At 46.5% G+C, this 17,112-nt stretch overlaps 1 protein-coding gene across 14 annotated transcripts in view; it reads right to left on the reverse strand.

Annotated features, from left to right (window-relative positions):
- The window catches only part of ANKRD17 (ankyrin repeat domain 17), a 1,381,421-nt gene that overhangs the window by 636,151 nt on the left and 728,158 nt on the right, over positions 1-17,112 (reverse strand). For all 14 annotated transcript variants that reach the window (XM_078676026.1, XM_078676025.1, XM_078676019.1 and 11 more), the window contains one exon: positions 13,542-13,687. In XM_078676026.1, the coding sequence (XP_078532152.1) occupies positions 13,542-13,687 (146 nt within the window). The remainder of the gene's footprint in view (positions 1-13,541; positions 13,688-17,112) is intronic.

Raw genomic sequence — 17,112 nt, forward strand, 5'->3', positions numbered from 1 at the left:
CTGGGTGATCATAGGATTGCAGACCCTACTCTCCTACAGATAGCATGCCTGCTTTTCCATAAGGAAGCTCACCATATGTGTAGCAGCGGATCTCCCATACAGAGTGCTACTGTGGCGGACATGCTCCTGGTGGAATATGCAGTCACCCTACCATCCACAGGTGCTCATTCTGTGACAAAAAGTGACACAGGCAATGCACTGTTTAGACAAGAGGTGCCCCTGCATGGGCACCCAAAAGAGATGACAAATTTATTGCATATTCTTAGATCCTTATTTCTGTTCATGTAAAATTTGATGCACCAACAAAAATCTAGCGAGCGCACTGCCACGCTGATATGGAGGAATTTGAAATCAAAGACCAGAAAACTACTTGTTCTTTTAAATAGAATCCCAAAGTACCTTCGTATGAATTCTGAGTTAGTGTGCAAAGAGACAATCTTTCATGTAACGCCAGAACAGTTCCTTTACATTTAAAGCCTAAATCTCTCCCACTCTACTTAATGGTTCCCAAAGTGATGTCTGAGATCTGTCTTATTAATGTGTGTGAAGTGTGGAAACATTAACTGACTGAGTAGTATATTCATTTCTCAAAGCTCTAGCAGAAAAGAACAAGTTACTTACCTTCGGTAATGATTTTTCTGGTGGATACAGTATCTGCCCTTGGATTCCTCACCTTCTGAATTACCCAATTGCACAGCATTCCACAGAAACTTTTCTCCTCAGCTCACCCATGTAGACAAGGACGTCACACTGGAACAGCTCCATTCGCGACTCCGTGTGATGTCATCGGAGCCATAAGAAGACCTAGTCGGTGTGCTGACGTCAGTTTCAGCCATTTGTTCTGTGCCTTCGAGGGGATTGTACAGATATACACAGTATACAAAACCAATTAAAGCTGGAAATTGTAAAATATAGACATTTCCTAGGGACAATTTTCACATTATTCCACTTATTCCAAAAATAAAATAAATAAAGTACATAAAGTACATGTCAATCATTTTTCGGCACAAATAGGCAGGCAACGGGAGGCCGGTGGGTCAGTGAGGAATCCACAGGCAAATACTGTATCCACCAGAAAATGTGTTAGCAAAGGTCAGTAACTTTTTCTTCAGATGGATACAACTGCCTGTGGATACCTCGGCTTTTGAATTGAACCCCAAAGCAGTCCCACTCCTAGCGGAGAATGCCTGCCTACTTACCTATACCAAAAAATCTTTTAGCACAGAACGTGCAAAGTGGCCGTCCCTCCTCACCTCCAAGCCTACGCAATAATGCTTCGCGAAAGTGTGGAGGGAGACCCAAGCTGCCACTTTGCAAATGTCTACAACAAGGACACCTCTAGTTAAAGCGGAAAAAGAAGATTTAGCTCTGGTGGAACAAACTCTAATACCTTCAGGAGGCTCCTTCTTGGCCCAGGCGTAGCAGATCTTGATATAGAGGATGATCCATCTGGACAGCATTCTTTGGTGGACAGCCTTGCCCTTCATCTTGCCCACATGTCCACTGAAACATTAGTCATCCAACCTGAAGTCCTTAGTCCTGTCCAGGCGGTGAAGTCTCTCCTCCTCCTTAGAAGGAGGAGGGGGAGGATAGAATGTAGGTAACCTGATATATTGCCCTAGGTGGAAGGGAGTGACCACCTTAGGCAGAAAAGCAGCTCTGGTCCTAAGAACCACCTTATCCGCATGAAATGAGGTGAATGGAAGCTTCGAGCTAAGAGTCTGCAGCTCACTCGCTCTCGTAGCGGAAGTGACTGCAATCAAAAATATGGTCTTAAACGCCAAGAATCTCAAGGGACAACTATTCAAGGGGTCAATGGGAGACCCCATCAAGAAAGTGAGAACCAAATTAAAATCCCACTGAGGAATCATAAAAGGAGTGGCGGGAAACCTATTGGTGAGACTCTTAATGAATCTCATACGTATGGGAGATCTGAATAAAGAGGGTTGGTCTGGTAAACAGAGAAAAGCCGACAAGTAGCCTTTAATTGTAGCTACTGCACATCCCTGCTGTGCTAGGGAAGAGGGAAGCTCAGAATATCACACAAATGGGCTCACAAGGGATCAACCGATCTCTCTGCACAACATTTAACAAACTTGGCCCACCTACCAGAATAGACATTTGATGGACTATCTTCTGGCTGACAAAATAACATACACCATGTACGGCTGGAGTGAGAAAGAACTCTGGTTGCCCCATTTAATCTCCAGGCATGAAGGTGCAGTCTCTGGAGGTGCCTGTGTAGAACCTGTACATGAGACTGCGAGAGGAGGTCTGCCCTGAGAGGTAGACGGAGCAGAGTGTGCGATGAGAGGTAAATGAGGTTTATGTACCACACCCTTCTTGGCCAATCTGGGGTGATCAATATGACTTGGGCCCGGTCTTGGCAAATCTTCGTCAGAACTCGAAAAATAAAGGGTATTGGAGGAAACGCATAAAGAAGCTGCGAATCCCAATCTAACTGAAAAGCTTCCCCCAGTGTTCCCCGCATTGGATACTGGAGACTGCAGAACAACAGGCAGTATGCGTTCTCGTGAGTGGCAAACAGATACAACCGAGGAAACCTCCCACATCCTTAGCATGCGACAGACCACCTCCGGATGGAGAAGCCACCAAGTACTGCATAATGAGACTGTCTGCATGCACATTCAGCACTCCCTCCGGCCAGATGATTCGCAGTCATGCATACCTGATAGTCCTGAGCCCAGGACCAGAGTCGCAGAGCCTCTCTGCAGAGACGATACAAACCCACTCCTCCCGGTTTGTTTATGTACCACATCGCGATAGTGTTGTCCGCAATGTCAAATTCAGCAGATCCGCTGCCTTCCTGATTACGGAGTGATATGAGGAAAACTCCTGTGCTGGAAGGCCTTTTTGTGAGAAGACCTCCTATTCAGGGGACATGTCCAGTCCATTAGCCTCTTGTAGGCCCTTAAACTCTTGTGCAGGGTCAACAATCTCACCCTCTTCAGCCGCTACCTGCTGCTTTTGATATCCTTCCTCTTCCAGCACCCTTTGTGCTTCCTTTCTGGATCTTATCCTTGAAGCCGGCGCAGGAAGAGCCAGACCGCTCCGGAAAACCATATAAAGGCCCTCTTCCCTCCAGGGATTGCTCCAGCATTGAGTACCTCGGCGTCAGGGGAGGTCAACTCCCTGGAGCCACTGGCATAAAAGGCATGAAAGGTGCCAGAGAGAATTGGGGTGGCAAACCTCCAAGGGAGAAGGTTAGCGGTCCCATCGGGCCAACCGAAGCACCACTAGGATTAGCCGCTATTGCAAACATGCCAAACATTGCATATAGGAAATGTGACTGATCCGTACCTGGAGCTGGAAAGGCTGGATATCCTGGATCCGGTACCGCGGGTTCTGAGACACCTCGAGGAGGCAGTCTAATTGGCTCTGGTTGCAGTGACGGAGACCCTGGAGCGGAGTGGCCGGAGGCGAAGGAGCCGCTTCGATGGGCGTCGGCGAGACACTTGGAGCTGGAGACTGAGCCGGAGTCATCTGAGGACAAGGGGTAAGGAGAGACGTCATCCTTGCGGTGACGTTGCAAAACGGAGACCCCAATGTTGTTGTTTCATTCTTCGATGACCGACATCTAGATCCATGACGCCGCTCTTTTTTATGCTTCCTCTATGACTTCCAAGTATGCGGAGTCGGCAACTTGGATCTCAAACTCTTTCGGACGCTTTTTTGCTTTTTCGCCTTGGCCATAGACAGCTTGGCCTCCCTTTAAAGCCTTCAGGTTCAAGCGCCTGCATGACGAACACCCCTCAACGTCATGATCCGACAAAATGCACCATAAACAATCCCCATGGGGGTCAGTAATCGACATATGACCCCCCACATTCCCTGCATCGCTTATAACCGGACTTCTTCTGGGTAGCCATGATCATTGCTACAATTACAGGTAGAGTCTGCAACAAAGAAACTCAAAAGTGGAGAGCCCTGGAAAAAAGCGTTAGGCGTTGACAGCGCGGAAGAAAAGGAACAGATGTAAGCACGTCGACCAGGTAGTCTTGGGGCTCGGATGACGTCATGTGGAGTCTCTTGCGTAGCCGTTCCATTGTGATGTCCTCGTCGACGTGGGAGAGCTATGGAGAAAAGTTTCAGTGGAATGCTGGACACTGGGGTAAAACAAAAGGTGAGGAATCCACAGGCAGATGTATCTGTCAGACCCGTTCTGCCGTGTTCAGATTAAATTCCAGGAAAAGAAAATAATGCAAAAACATATGCAGGCTCCGTGTGAAAGTACAATGGGGCACAAAGCAAGCATGTTTAAATAGTAGCGCATGCAAAAGAGAATGAGGCCTACAAGGTGAAAGGCTATGCCAACATGGGGAAAACAACAATGGGCCATGCAGCAAGCACACAACACCCTCCCTGTGGTCAGGATAATAGCACTAGAAAGGATATAAGTTATAATGAATGTAATTTGACTCAAAGCATTGCTTCAGAAATGTGAAAGATGGAAACTAAGATTAGAAGGAAACGTCAATTTGGAAAAATAGTCGAATTAGGGTGCTTTGGAGGAATCCATAGTGTCACTCGCCAACTCATAGCCCAAGGACTCAAGAAGGAATCTGACTACATACATGAAGATTGGTCATTAGACAGTCACGAGCTCCAAAGAAGAAACATGCTCTCCGGTCTCAGTCGTTACTGACAATGTTACCGAGTAACTTTTATCCGTGTTAACAGAGCCTGTATTTTGTGGTCAATGCCCAGATGCATGCGTTTGCTCGTAGGTCAAAGGCTCAAACCTCACATTGTGTAGCAGTCGCAAGCCCAAAGAACAGTTTTGAAAATAGGTCGCATGGGGATTCATTGGCAGTCCAAGGCAGCTGGATTTTGCAAAGCAAAGTATATATACCGTGCCCATTCGAAGGGGCACCAGATGCAGTGAAACACAGGTTTGCAGGTAGCTAAACTAGGTAGGCTGAAATGTCAAAGACTAATCAACATCCAGTTTCTGTAATATAAGCATTACAAAGATTTCAAACATACGCTCACAGTAGTGTTAGAGCGATTCCAGTTCCAGGGCGCCGACAAAACAAGCATCCTTTACAGAGAAACAGGAACTGGATAAGAATGCCGCAAATAAGGAATAACAGAACCGAAAATCCTCTGAATCCACTAGTGAAAATGGAGTGGCTAAACACCAGGATTACTCCAATGAAAAGAACGAGGCCAGAGCCTACAACCTTAAACAAGCATTTGCAATGCATTAGGAAAGTTTGATGTTTTGGTATTGTAAATGATATTTATTTTTATTTATGTTTTTTAATAGTGAGAATCTAGGAATTGATAGTTTTGTATTTTACAATGCCAATAGTTTTAATTTTTTTAATGTGACACCTTTTGTAATCGTAATACAATGTGTTGTTCGTATGTGACTTATATGTATTGATATTACAAATAACAATGTCTTCTAATGAAATGTGTGAATTAATTTTTAAATAAAAGTTATTGTAATGTATAATGGTAATTGGTAAAACTTTTGCAAATAACTTGGACGACTTGTATTTGGAGGGTGGAGTTTGATTGTGGTTTTGTTTTTTGAGTCTGTTTGATGGTGGATTTGGAGGGTTGAGTGCCGAGTGTTGCTGTGGTGGCGCCGAGTGTTGCTGTGGTGGCGCCGAGTGATGCAGGGGTGGCGCCGAGTGATGCAGGGGTGGCGCCGAGTGATGCAGGGGTGGCGCCGAGGGATGCAGGGGTTGCGCCGAGGGATGCAGGGGTTGCGCCGAGGGATGCAGGGGTTGCGCCGAGGGATGCAGGGGTTGCGCCGAGGGATGCAGGGGTTGCGCCGAGGGATGCAGGGGTTGCGCCGAGGGATGCAGGGGTTGCGCCGAGGGATGCAGGGGTTGCGCCGAGGGATGCAGGGGTTGCGCCGAGGGATGCAGGGGTTGCGCCGAGGGATGCAGGGGTTGCGCCGAGGGATGCAGGGGTTGCGCCGAGGGATGCAGGGGTTGCGCCGAGGGATGCAGGGGTTGCGCCGAGGGATGCAGGGGTTGCGCCGAGGGATGCAGGGGTTGCGCCGAGTGATGCTGGGGTTGCGCCGAGTGATGCTGGGGTTGCGCCGAGTGATGCTGGGGTTGCGCCGAGTGATGCTGGGGTTGCGCCGAGTGATGCTGGGGTTGCGCCGAGTGATGCTGGGGTTGCGCCGAGTGATGCTGGGGTTGCGCCGAGTGATGCTGGGGTTGCGCCGAGTGATGCTGGGGTTGCGCCGAGTGATGCTGGGGTTGCGCCGAGTGATGCTGGGGTTGCGCCGAGTGATGCTGGGGTTGCGCCGAGTGATGCTGGGGTTGCGCCGAGTGATGCTGGGGTTGCGCTGAGTGATGCTGGGGTTGCATGGGGAATAAAAACGAGTCGTAGAGGGCAGAAGGGCACAAAAAACGAGTCTAATGGGGCAGAAGGGTAGAAAAACAAGGGGAAAAACGAGTCTAATAGGGGCAGAAGGGCACAAAAAACGGGTCTAACAGGGGCAGAAGGGCAGAAAAACAAGGGAAAACGAGTCTAACGGGGCAGAAGGGCAAAAAAAAGCGAGTCTAAGAGAGCAGAAAAACAGGAAAAACGAGTCTAATAGGGACAGAAAGGCAGAAAAACAAGGGAAAAAACGAGTCTAATAGGGGCAGAAAGGCACAAAAAAGCGAGTCCAACAGAGGGCAGAAGGGCAGAAAAACGGGAAAAAACGAGTCTAATAGGGGCAGAAAGGCACAAAAAACGAGCCTAACAGGGGCAGAAAAAACGCGGCCGCGAAATGAAAGTAAATAAACGCGGCCGCGAAATGAAAGCCTTTGATGCAGCAGGGGGCGGAGCGGATCCCTTTGAAGTGAAGCTGCTGGCGGCACCACGCTGGGGAAGCAACAGATGGCTGGCTTTGATGTGGTGATGCGAGGCAGGCGGATAGAAGCGCGTGCACGGGACACATGAACTTCTGGAAATCCGCATTTTTGAAAGCGTAGTTTAGCTCTTAGTTTAGCCCCAATAGTCTCGTCCTATTCATTCCTTGCGGAATGGAATAGGACGAACCCTAAAAAGTGGGCAAAGCTGGCCATACAAGAGGCATTAAGGATATGATGCACTAATTCTCTGAAAAGCAGGTGCAGGTTACTATTTAACAGCGACCGTATTATCACTAGACGATCTAGCTACCCGCAATTCGAAGGTCCCGTGAGCAGATGTAAAAGCTACTTCTTGCTGAAACAATAATGCTTTGAGTCTGGTCAGTTTGTTGAAATCGGTCTTCAAAGTTGGAATGGAAAGACATAGTGAGCTATCCCATGCAGAGGTGAATACAGGGCATTGTTGCAACAAGTTACTAACTGGGAAACTGACAAAATATAAGGGACTCCAGTCCGCATTCCACAAGTCTTGATCACTAATCATGAGATAACTTTGATTAGAGAGTACCGTAATAAAAGGGAGAATTGCGGAAACCGGATATCCTTTTAAAAAACAAGCAAACTTGTACGCTGAAGTATTGCCTTTGCTGTGGATTTTAGCATGTTTACAAACAAATGAATGTCCGAGTTGGCATTCTTCACCAGTGATGAAAACGTCCTTGTTGGTACATTCACAATAAGTAAAGGGGAGTGCCCATAAGTCATGTATATAACTGGTACCTAGGGGTTCATATCGCTCTACAGGAAAATGTTTCATGCAAGCTGGGATTTGAAGTGTCAAGATAGGCAGTGAAATAACTGTATTAACCACACCGCCGAAGGCGTTTCAGCTATGGCAAATGGGAGTTGTTCCAATTTTTCTAAATCCAGCAGAAACAAATCACTGCAATTCAAGTTATGCCATGGAATGCACCCATTCATGAGTGTTTGAAGCGTCCAGCTAAACTGCATAATAGAACAAACCAGATTTTACCCATAATATAAAGTGGACATGTCACTCTGCATAATATCAATAACAGACAACACAATGTTGTTTAAGTTGTAAATACGCGATGACAATGTATTATTACTATTATCAACAACAGCAAGCACTTTGTCCAAATCATCATGGTCAGTTTGTCTTAACCGTACAGTAGCTTACACCTGGGTCAATTTCCAATTGTCATTACATGTAGCACGTAGAAATCCCTTAGAATGTGGGTATTTCAGATCTAAAAGAAAATCGGATAAATTCATGTCCTCTGACAAAAGTGAAAGATGTTATTTTACTGCAGACAGTGTGGAATATTTCTGTGAGAAAGTGGCTATATATACTGGACAATAAGGTAGTACAGTGGGTATAGAGTTCACAAACCCCAAAGGTATAACAGAGGTTAAAGTCAGAACTGACCTTCCTCTCCAAAGTGGTAGCTTGGTCGAGCAGTAAGAAAGTACCAGAGGACAGTGTAAAGCATTTGTTGTACACAGTCAGCAAAAGGTTTCACACACTCAAGAACTGAACTCCAGGCCAATTGTTGTTATATCCTCAGATATAGGTGTTTTATTTTTAGAACCAACAGTTATAAAAATATACTTTTCAAGGTACGAGTACTCTCATGTAGATACTTTGCAGAGGAGCAATACGTTTGTACACACAATAATTACAGGATAGCTAATAAGCCATACAGTTCTGAAACACTCTAGAATTGAGCTCAATGGGTTTTTCATAGGAAAGTACAGTTAATTGCTTTATGGATTACTTTGGTCGTTCCAGGACTAGATCTTAGATTCAGTCCTGGGGTCTAAGCTGAAACCAGATTAGCAAAAACGTTTTAGTTACAGTGATGAATTTTCCTGAACATAAAGTGGTTTTAAAAGTTCACACAAACTTTTCAAGGTGATTCTGACAGTGTTATTGAATGGGAGGAAATTCAGGTTACAGGAAAAGTACGATCATGTTACTTTTGTAACCCAGCACTAGTCTCATAGGGCCAGCACTGGGGACTTAACTCAAAACAGGTAGGTAATTGCGTTTCAGTATTCCGTACGATTTTTAAATGATTTTTGCAGTTTTCAAAAGTAGACACTTGGAAGAAATTTCACAGAAAAACAGACAATGGGTTCCTATGGAGAAAGTACAGGTAACTAGTAAACCCGCTAGGGATTACTTTTGCGGTTCAGTACTGGGCTGAAAGGTACAGTACTGTCTTCTCTCCTGATCACAGGTGAGTATTTTCGAATTCGGACATTGGCTGATTTTATAGGAATATTTTCAATTTTCAGAACTCCACACAGAAAATGTTCGAGTCAAAATGGGTCAATGTTATCCAATGGCAGGGCAGGTAAGTGAATTACCGTTTTCCAGGTAAGTACTTGGTTGGTGAAGTTAGGGTTCTGGGCGTAGACTATGGGGTCCACCAGGGTCAGGTGAGTACAGTTAGTTCAGTTCCAGCGGCGCAGGGGCGGCCGGGTGCAGAGGTAGGTAGGCCTAATGTTATCCAATGAGGGAAAGGGGGCCTTCGGTTGGTGGCGGCTGGCTAGCAGGCCACGTGGCTCTGGGAGCTGGGCTCCAGGTCGCTTGCTCAGGGCAAGTGGGGAAGTGAGATAGGACAGAGAAGTCACAGCCAGCGGCACTCGGGCGGCTGGGTGCAGGGTGCTCTTGTGCCGTCGGACGCTCAATGTTATCCAATGAGGATCTTGAAAAAGGAACAAAGGCTGCAGGCTCGGGGACGGTGACTCTCCAGGGGCGACAAGCACTTCGAGAGGTAAGTTGGGATCTTGGCGCACAGGTAGGTACCCCAAAGGGAGGCACAGGGGGCCGCAGGCGCTGGGGTGTCTTTGGGGGTCGGAAAAGCTTACTCTTGGCTGGTCGCGGTTGGGGTGGCCCCTGGTTCTGAGTCTGCAGGCGTCGGCTGGTTCGTCAAGGAGGGTCTTTGGGCACTGGACTTCGGGTCCCAGTCGCCGGGGGGACGTCCTCGTGGTCTTGGTTTGGGTTGGCCCGGCCCGGGCTCGGCTGGTGCAGAGTGGGCTGGTCCGGAGCTTCCTGGTGAGCACCAGGTGGATTATTGCAGCAGAGCCTCTGCTGATGAGTCCCAATCTTCGAGAGGGTCAAGGCAGGCAGGTCCCTCTGGGTGTCCCAAGGTTGCTGTCCGTGGAGGTCGCCGGGATTAGGCAGGAGCAGGTTCCAGGATCAACTGGCCGGTAGGGCTGGGGCCAAGTCAGTTGTTGTTGTTGTCCTGTTATTAAAAGCTGCGCGGTGGGTCTTCTTCGTTTGATATCGGGATCTGGGGAAGGCAGGTTCAGGGAGCCCCTAAATACTAAATTTAGGGGCGTTACAGGTAGGGCAAAGGCAGGGACCAATGGGTCCCTGTCCGGGGGGTGAGGACCCCCCTAGCCTGCTCCTCTCCTGTGGGAGGGGGGCAGGAGCCTAGCTGGGATTGGGCAGGGCTCCCCATCTACAAGATGGCCGGAGCCCGGGGTCGTGCTTCACCTCGCCTCCTCCACCTGAGGGGTGGAGTTGGCAAAGGTTGGCACACCCTCCTTCCTGACGTAGTTTTATCCCGCCAGTCTTCCCGCCAGAGAACGGGTGGGGGAGCCAGTTGCTGGGTACAGCCAATGGTCTGGAGAAGCTCTCCGAGGCGGTATGCCTTTGAAGCTTCCCCCTGTCCATCCTGGGGGAGGAGACATATCACCTCGCCCAGGATGTGCTTGTTGCAGGCCCAGAAGAGCGAGGGGCTCTCACACCCAGGGGTCCAGCAACATGTCTGCTGGGTGGCAGCCTCTGCAGCCACTCAGCCCAGACGTGGATTGTAGGTTCGGGTTTGGAGGGCATCTCTAAAATGCCCTCTCGTGCATTTTACATTAAATCCCACACTAGCATCAGTGCGGATTTAATGTGCTGAGAAGTTTGGTACCAAACTTGTCAGTCTTCAGTGTAGCCATTATGGTGCTGTGGAGTTCGTAATGACAACCTCCTAGCATCTTATACTCTTAAATGGCATCACTGCACTTACAGTGCCCAGGAATGGCCCTGGTTACTGTAGGGGCACAGGGCTCATGCACCTGTGCCCTCACCTCTGGCATAGGGCACCCAGCTAGAGGGGTGACAGAAGTATGCCAGGGCAGTGGGTTCTGTGGGCATGACACACAGGGATGTGTGCCATGTCGACTCTTGTTTTAGTTCTGTACTTAGGCACTCAGCCTGCAAAGGCAGTGTGTGGGTGCCAGGGTACCGGGCCCATCAGGGTGGCACAATACGTGCTGCAGCCCTCAGGGGTCTCCTCTGGTCACCATGCCCTGGGTACCATACTAGGGGCTGACAGGTGGCCAGAGGTGCCAATTGGGTATTTTGTTTCAGCATAGCTTTTCTTTTTAGGGAAGGAACACAGGCCCTGGGTACCTGATTGGCAGGGACTTAGGGCACACTCAGTCAAGCACATCAGCAGTTCAGAAAAAAGTGGGGGCATACCAAGGCAAGAAAGATGGCACTTTCTCACACACGTCTTGAAGCCCGAAGGCATTCGCAAACTGTTCCACTTACGCCGAAGCATGAAAAGGAATGGAAGGCCTGATAAGCAGGCCAGGACACAATCCGGATCCACGTTGCATGCGGAAAAGAGAAAAAACTGACGTAAGCACGCCGGGATGGGACTTATGTATCATTCCCCCGGCGCGCAGGGATGTTGTGGCAAAAAGTTTCCCAGATCCAGCCTCATTCCTGGGGATAATTCTAAGTTAAGGAATCTGCGGCTAGTAGTCTCTATCAAATATTCTTCTTTCCGCACACACATCTTTCATAATAACTGCTGTATGTTCATCATTGCACCATTTTAAAATTACATGCATTAAAACACAGTAACATAAGCACAATGCATATCTGTGACGTATGGGGGCCATTTGTCTAGAAGGATGCAACCAACTAAATATTTATAAGTGATATATATAATAAGTCCCACAGTCTTAATTGTGGATAACCAGAGTTTTGTAGTGATTCATATGGTTACGTTCTATACTGGCTGAAACTTGTATTTTCTGATTATAGATTTGCCAGCTATGGGTACTAGTGAAATTTGCATTAAAAAAAACCTGCAGTATAAGAGGATGAAAGATAGTCGTAAGATACATATCAAGATATGTTAGAACCAACTGCCCCAGCAGCCTTGTTAATCTAAAGTACTTGAAGGTTTTAACCCCGAAGCAAAGTTTCTTGAAACTATGGGAAGAATAAAGTAGTAAATACAACTATAACATAAACACCCTCACTTAGAAAGTAACTATCAAAAAGAAGCAGAAACAAATGGTGAAGAAAGAAGTTTTGACTAGGATAGTAATTTATTTTGCAGTTTTTTTGGCTGTCAAAACAATATCTAATATTTTAAACAGAAAAAAATTAAAAATAGGCAAACAAATGTTACTGTAAATGAATGTAATTCTGACTATAGTGCACAGACCATGGATAGCCCACCTGTATGTACATAATAAAGATATCACTTATAGGTTATGCATACATGTGTCAGCTGAGATCATAAGACTAGTAAATACAATTCAAAACAAAGGTCATTTGCCTAGGAATTCCACATGGTTGCTCACTTTGCAAACTACAGTAAACAAGCTTTGGCAAAGCCAATAGGTCTTGCCTTCGGGACCTTTTGACTTTGCAAATGTCTTTTGGCAATGCTGTGCAACACTGCCAAAAGAAAGCAAAAGCATAATGATGCTGCTGTACTATAAAAATATGTAAAGAAGAACATTTTAACAAAATACGCGAGGGCTTGAAACATGGGTTGACATCTTATGATTAAACGCTGATAAGTTAAAATACGGTACATCAAGTAGAGCAACCGTTCCAAGAATCTGAAGCCAAGATCCTATAGTGCATGCCTACTGGCATTTCATTGTTGGTTGCATTATATTTTGTCTACAGCTGCTTCTCCTGCATGAACTCGGGTGTTTGCTTAATGACTGCATGAGTGTGTCCAGTACACCCCATAAGTGCAACACTATAAATATAACGTCTATGTATTGCCAGCACAAGGAAAATATTTGTAACAGTCATTGTTGACCTTTAGTATGACCTACTGTCTCTGTGGCGCAAGAAGAGACAGAAAGCTGCGAGTGTGTGCCTGAGTATTTTATTGTTATACCGTTTCCCACTGTTCATAAAAAAGCTTTTGTTCTAGGCAGACTGGAGTAGTTCTGGAAGTTTAATTGTGATGTTTTACATAATTAGGCTTGTGAGCAAATTTTTACCACTGTACACAACCCATCACAAATGAACTCCAGGACACTACTTTGCATTATCTTTGATAGCTGCAAGACTATCTTTTTATTCGTTTTATCACGCAATGTTACTCTCTGGGGGCGCTTTAGAGAGGGGTAATGCATTCCAGTTCTTGGAGCACCCTATGTGTCTGTGGTACGTGGTGGCGGGACGAAATAATATCTTAATCACATTATGAGCAGCAGGCTGCATTTATTAAGATGAATCAATCTGTGCTTGGTCCTTACTCCTCGGCTGCACTGGCCAATGATAATGCCTGCACAGAAGAGTGACACTGAAGCGGACAAATGGGAAGCAAAGTCTCAAAGCAAGAAGCATGCACTAGTACATGCTCTTGCAGCTTTGACCCTAAAAAGTAAACACAAATGTTTCTTTACCTCCTGTCGTCCACCAGAGCATGCTAGAGATAGGGGAGTGTCCTTGGTTCGCTCAGACTGAGCTTCAATATCAGCTCCATTGTCCAGCAATATCTCTACAACTCCAACATGTCCAGCAGTAGCAGCCAAGATAAGCGGGGTGAAACCTGTGACAAAACAAAATATAAATGTATGTGAGTACAGTTTGCATATTAACCATGCATTACAAAAACAACTGCTGTGAACACCTTTATCAATTATGGGTGTGGTAGTTATTTGTATGGGCATAATGACTTTCAAAGTTCATTTGAAGACACAAATGTCAAGTAAAGTCAGTGTTCAGTGCAAGGTCATTTGGATACAATATGAATTGTTTGATAGATTGTAAGGACTACAGAGTTATCCAAATTACATGTTAAGAATAATACCAAGCAGCATTAAAATAAGAATGCACAGTAAAAACAAATTACATTCATTTACTTAGTTTGGATTAAGAGGTGCTCGGTGGTGATCACATAGTGCCAGAAATAGGTACAAGGCAAGTGCACATACAAAATACACTCATAGCACAGTACAATATATAAAATTGGGTAACAATGGATTCATTCTCATTCAGTATGATCATAAAAACTTACACCCAGTCCCATTACTTTTTCATATAAGTATTTTTTTTTTTAATATATTTTTACCTTTAGTACCTATGGTGTACTCCATCGGCACAAGTCTCAGTGACTCTAATCTACCTGTCAAAATACTGTTGACTTAGCAATGAGACTGGGGGCAATACATTACAACCATACTGTTTGGGAAAGAACACATTATAGAGCCACCAATGGTATAACTTGCACTGCCCTGTGTTCTATTCGTTTCTCTTACATACACACATTTTAATGCACCTCTTGCGTGATCACCCCCGAGCACCTATTCATACGAAACTTTGCAAATAGATGTCAATTAAATTTGACCTACTGTAGATACATATTTTGATACTGCTTAATATATTTTACATTAAAAGTAAACTGGACCACAGTAATCCAGAAATTTTATTGAACCACGAAAATTGTATTACAATGACCTTCCAGAGCATCATCCACTATTTTCATATGGATAAAGGATGCCTGTAAGGTGACAGTGCGCTCTACAAGCTGATTAAATAAATAAATAAATAAATGGGTTTCCCTTATCTACTATACGTACATACATCTCAAACAGCTTAACTGCATAATTCGTTCATCAGGATGAAAACAGATATTTTATTTTCAAAATACAGATGCAAAAATGTCAGTTTGAGAAGTATCTCTCTGCGCCAAATTGTAGCGTTGAACGGCTCCATGTGGGATTGTCGGCTGCACCGGGAATGACATGCACTGTGCCCATATAGGCGCCACCCCAGCGTGCTGAAGGCAGTTACTTTTCACAGCTTTCCATGGCAGAAGCGTGGAGCCGCAAAGTACACTGACCACTGGTGTGGAATACTAGGGCGATGAAAAGTGAAAGCCCTGTCCCCAGAACAGGAACGATGGTTGGGTCGATAAGGATTTTTGGTTAGTCTCTACCATATAAGGCATTACCAAAAGATAAGTAACTTGTTCATCTGGTAGAGACTTCGAGCCACATAATCTGTTCCTAAGAATAGATACCCAAGGAATACCATTCCTTGAGGTGGGTGTGTGACCAATTTCAGATAGAAAGTCCTGCAGGACCGAACGGACAAAATGCCCATCTCTACGGACCTGACTGTCCAGGCAGGAGTGCTTTGTGAATTTGTGGGGAGACCAACGGTGCTACCTGGCAGATGTCCTGGACCGGAACTACATGTGCTAATGCAGTGGTTGCAGCCTTACCTCTGTTGGAATGAGTACCCAATCCTTCAGGGGGTTGCTTAACTAATGTGTAGCAATTTTGATGAATAGCACATTCCATCGTGAGATAGGTTCTCTGTACGACCCATCCTGTCTTGGCTTCAACATACCCTGCAAAAAGATAGTCGGCCATCCAGAGCTCTCATGTGCAGTCAAGGATGAACGGAAACGCTCTTTTTGGGTCCAGACGGTGAAGTTGCTCCTCTTCCTTGGAGGGATGAGGCTGAGCATAAAAAGAAGGCGGAGTGATGGACTGGCTTACGTGCAATGGAGTGATGGACTGGCTTACGTGCAATGGAGTGACCATTTTAGGGAGAAAGGAAGCTCACTCCCCGCTGCTGAAAGATACCGTGTACTACCTCTGGAAGGAGATGCCATTCGTTGTCCACTAGGCATCTTTGGCTGAGTTTGTGCACTCTGGCATTTAAAGAGCCCGCCAGATGTGGAACCACCAAGGAAATGCCTTGGCGTTCCAGCCATGTCCAGAGACACAGGGCCTCTTGAGAAAGGGTCTACCACCCCCTCCCCGCTACGCTTGTTGCAGTACGGCATGGCGGTGGTGTTCGTCAACACCTGCATTAGCTTGTCCTAGATGGAGGGTGGAAAAGCTTTCAATGCCAGCCAGATTGCCGAGACCTCCAATAGGTTGATGTGGAGTCCGGACTCCACCACAGAACAGAAGCCTCTGATCTCCACCTCTCCCAGATGACCGCTCTGTACCTACCGTCAGTTCGGGTGAGGAAAGAAGAGGGGTCTGCCGCCGACCCAATCGCAGTTAGTTAACCACAGCTACAGATCTTTTGCAGTTCCTGCCGAAATCTGGACCATGTTGGAGCGAATACCTTGATGCTGCGCCCACTGCCACTTCAGGTCCCCCTCAAGAGTCTGACTATTCCAACAGGCATGCGTCACTAGCAGGATGCAGAGCGCCATTAGGCCCAGCAGACTCAGAGTCAGTCTCATCGAAATAGATGATAGATGATGAAACATTGGTTTCATAGCCTGAATATCCCGAACTCACCATTTGAGAGGATAGACCTGAAATTGCAGCGTGTTAAGAACAGCTCCGATGAAAGGGAGCTTCTGAGAGGGAGTCAGGTGCGACTTTGGCACTTTGATGGTGAACCCCACCGAATACAAATTGGTCCGCCGTAGCCTGGAGGTGGGAGACAACAGCCTGGGGCAAGCCCGCCTTCAACAGCCAGTAGTCGAGACAGGGTAATACTAGTACCCTGATCTCCATAAATGAGCTGCAACCACCACCATCACCTTGATGAACACCTATGGGGTGCCGGTAACGCCAAAGGGGAGCACGGCAAGCTAAAAGTGCTCATGGCCTACCGTAAACCTCAGCTAACATCTGTGGACAGGCAGGACGAGGATGTGGAAGTATGAATCCTGCAAGAGAACACTACCATCCAGTCTCCTAGGGTCAGGGCACACAGGACCGGAGCAAGAGTGAGCATCTTGAACTTCTTTCTTGAGGAAGAAACAGAGAGTGCAGGTCAAGGACAGGACAAAGGCCTCCATCCTTTTTGAACCCCAGAAAGTAGCGGGAATAGCAACCACAACCCACTTCTGGCATCGGCACTCACGCTATGGCTCCCTTTGCCAAGAGCCATCACTTCCTTGTGAGAAGGAATAGGTGGTTCTCCATCAGGCGGTCTTAAGTAGTTTGTATGCAGGATGGGATAGTCTCAAAGGGGAGGGATTAGCCCCTTCAGACAATC

The sequence above is a fragment of the Lissotriton helveticus genome, chromosome 2_1, assembly GCF_964261635.1.
Source record: "Lissotriton helveticus chromosome 2_1, aLisHel1.1, whole genome shotgun sequence".
Taxonomy (NCBI): Eukaryota; Metazoa; Chordata; class Amphibia; order Caudata; family Salamandridae; genus Lissotriton; species Lissotriton helveticus.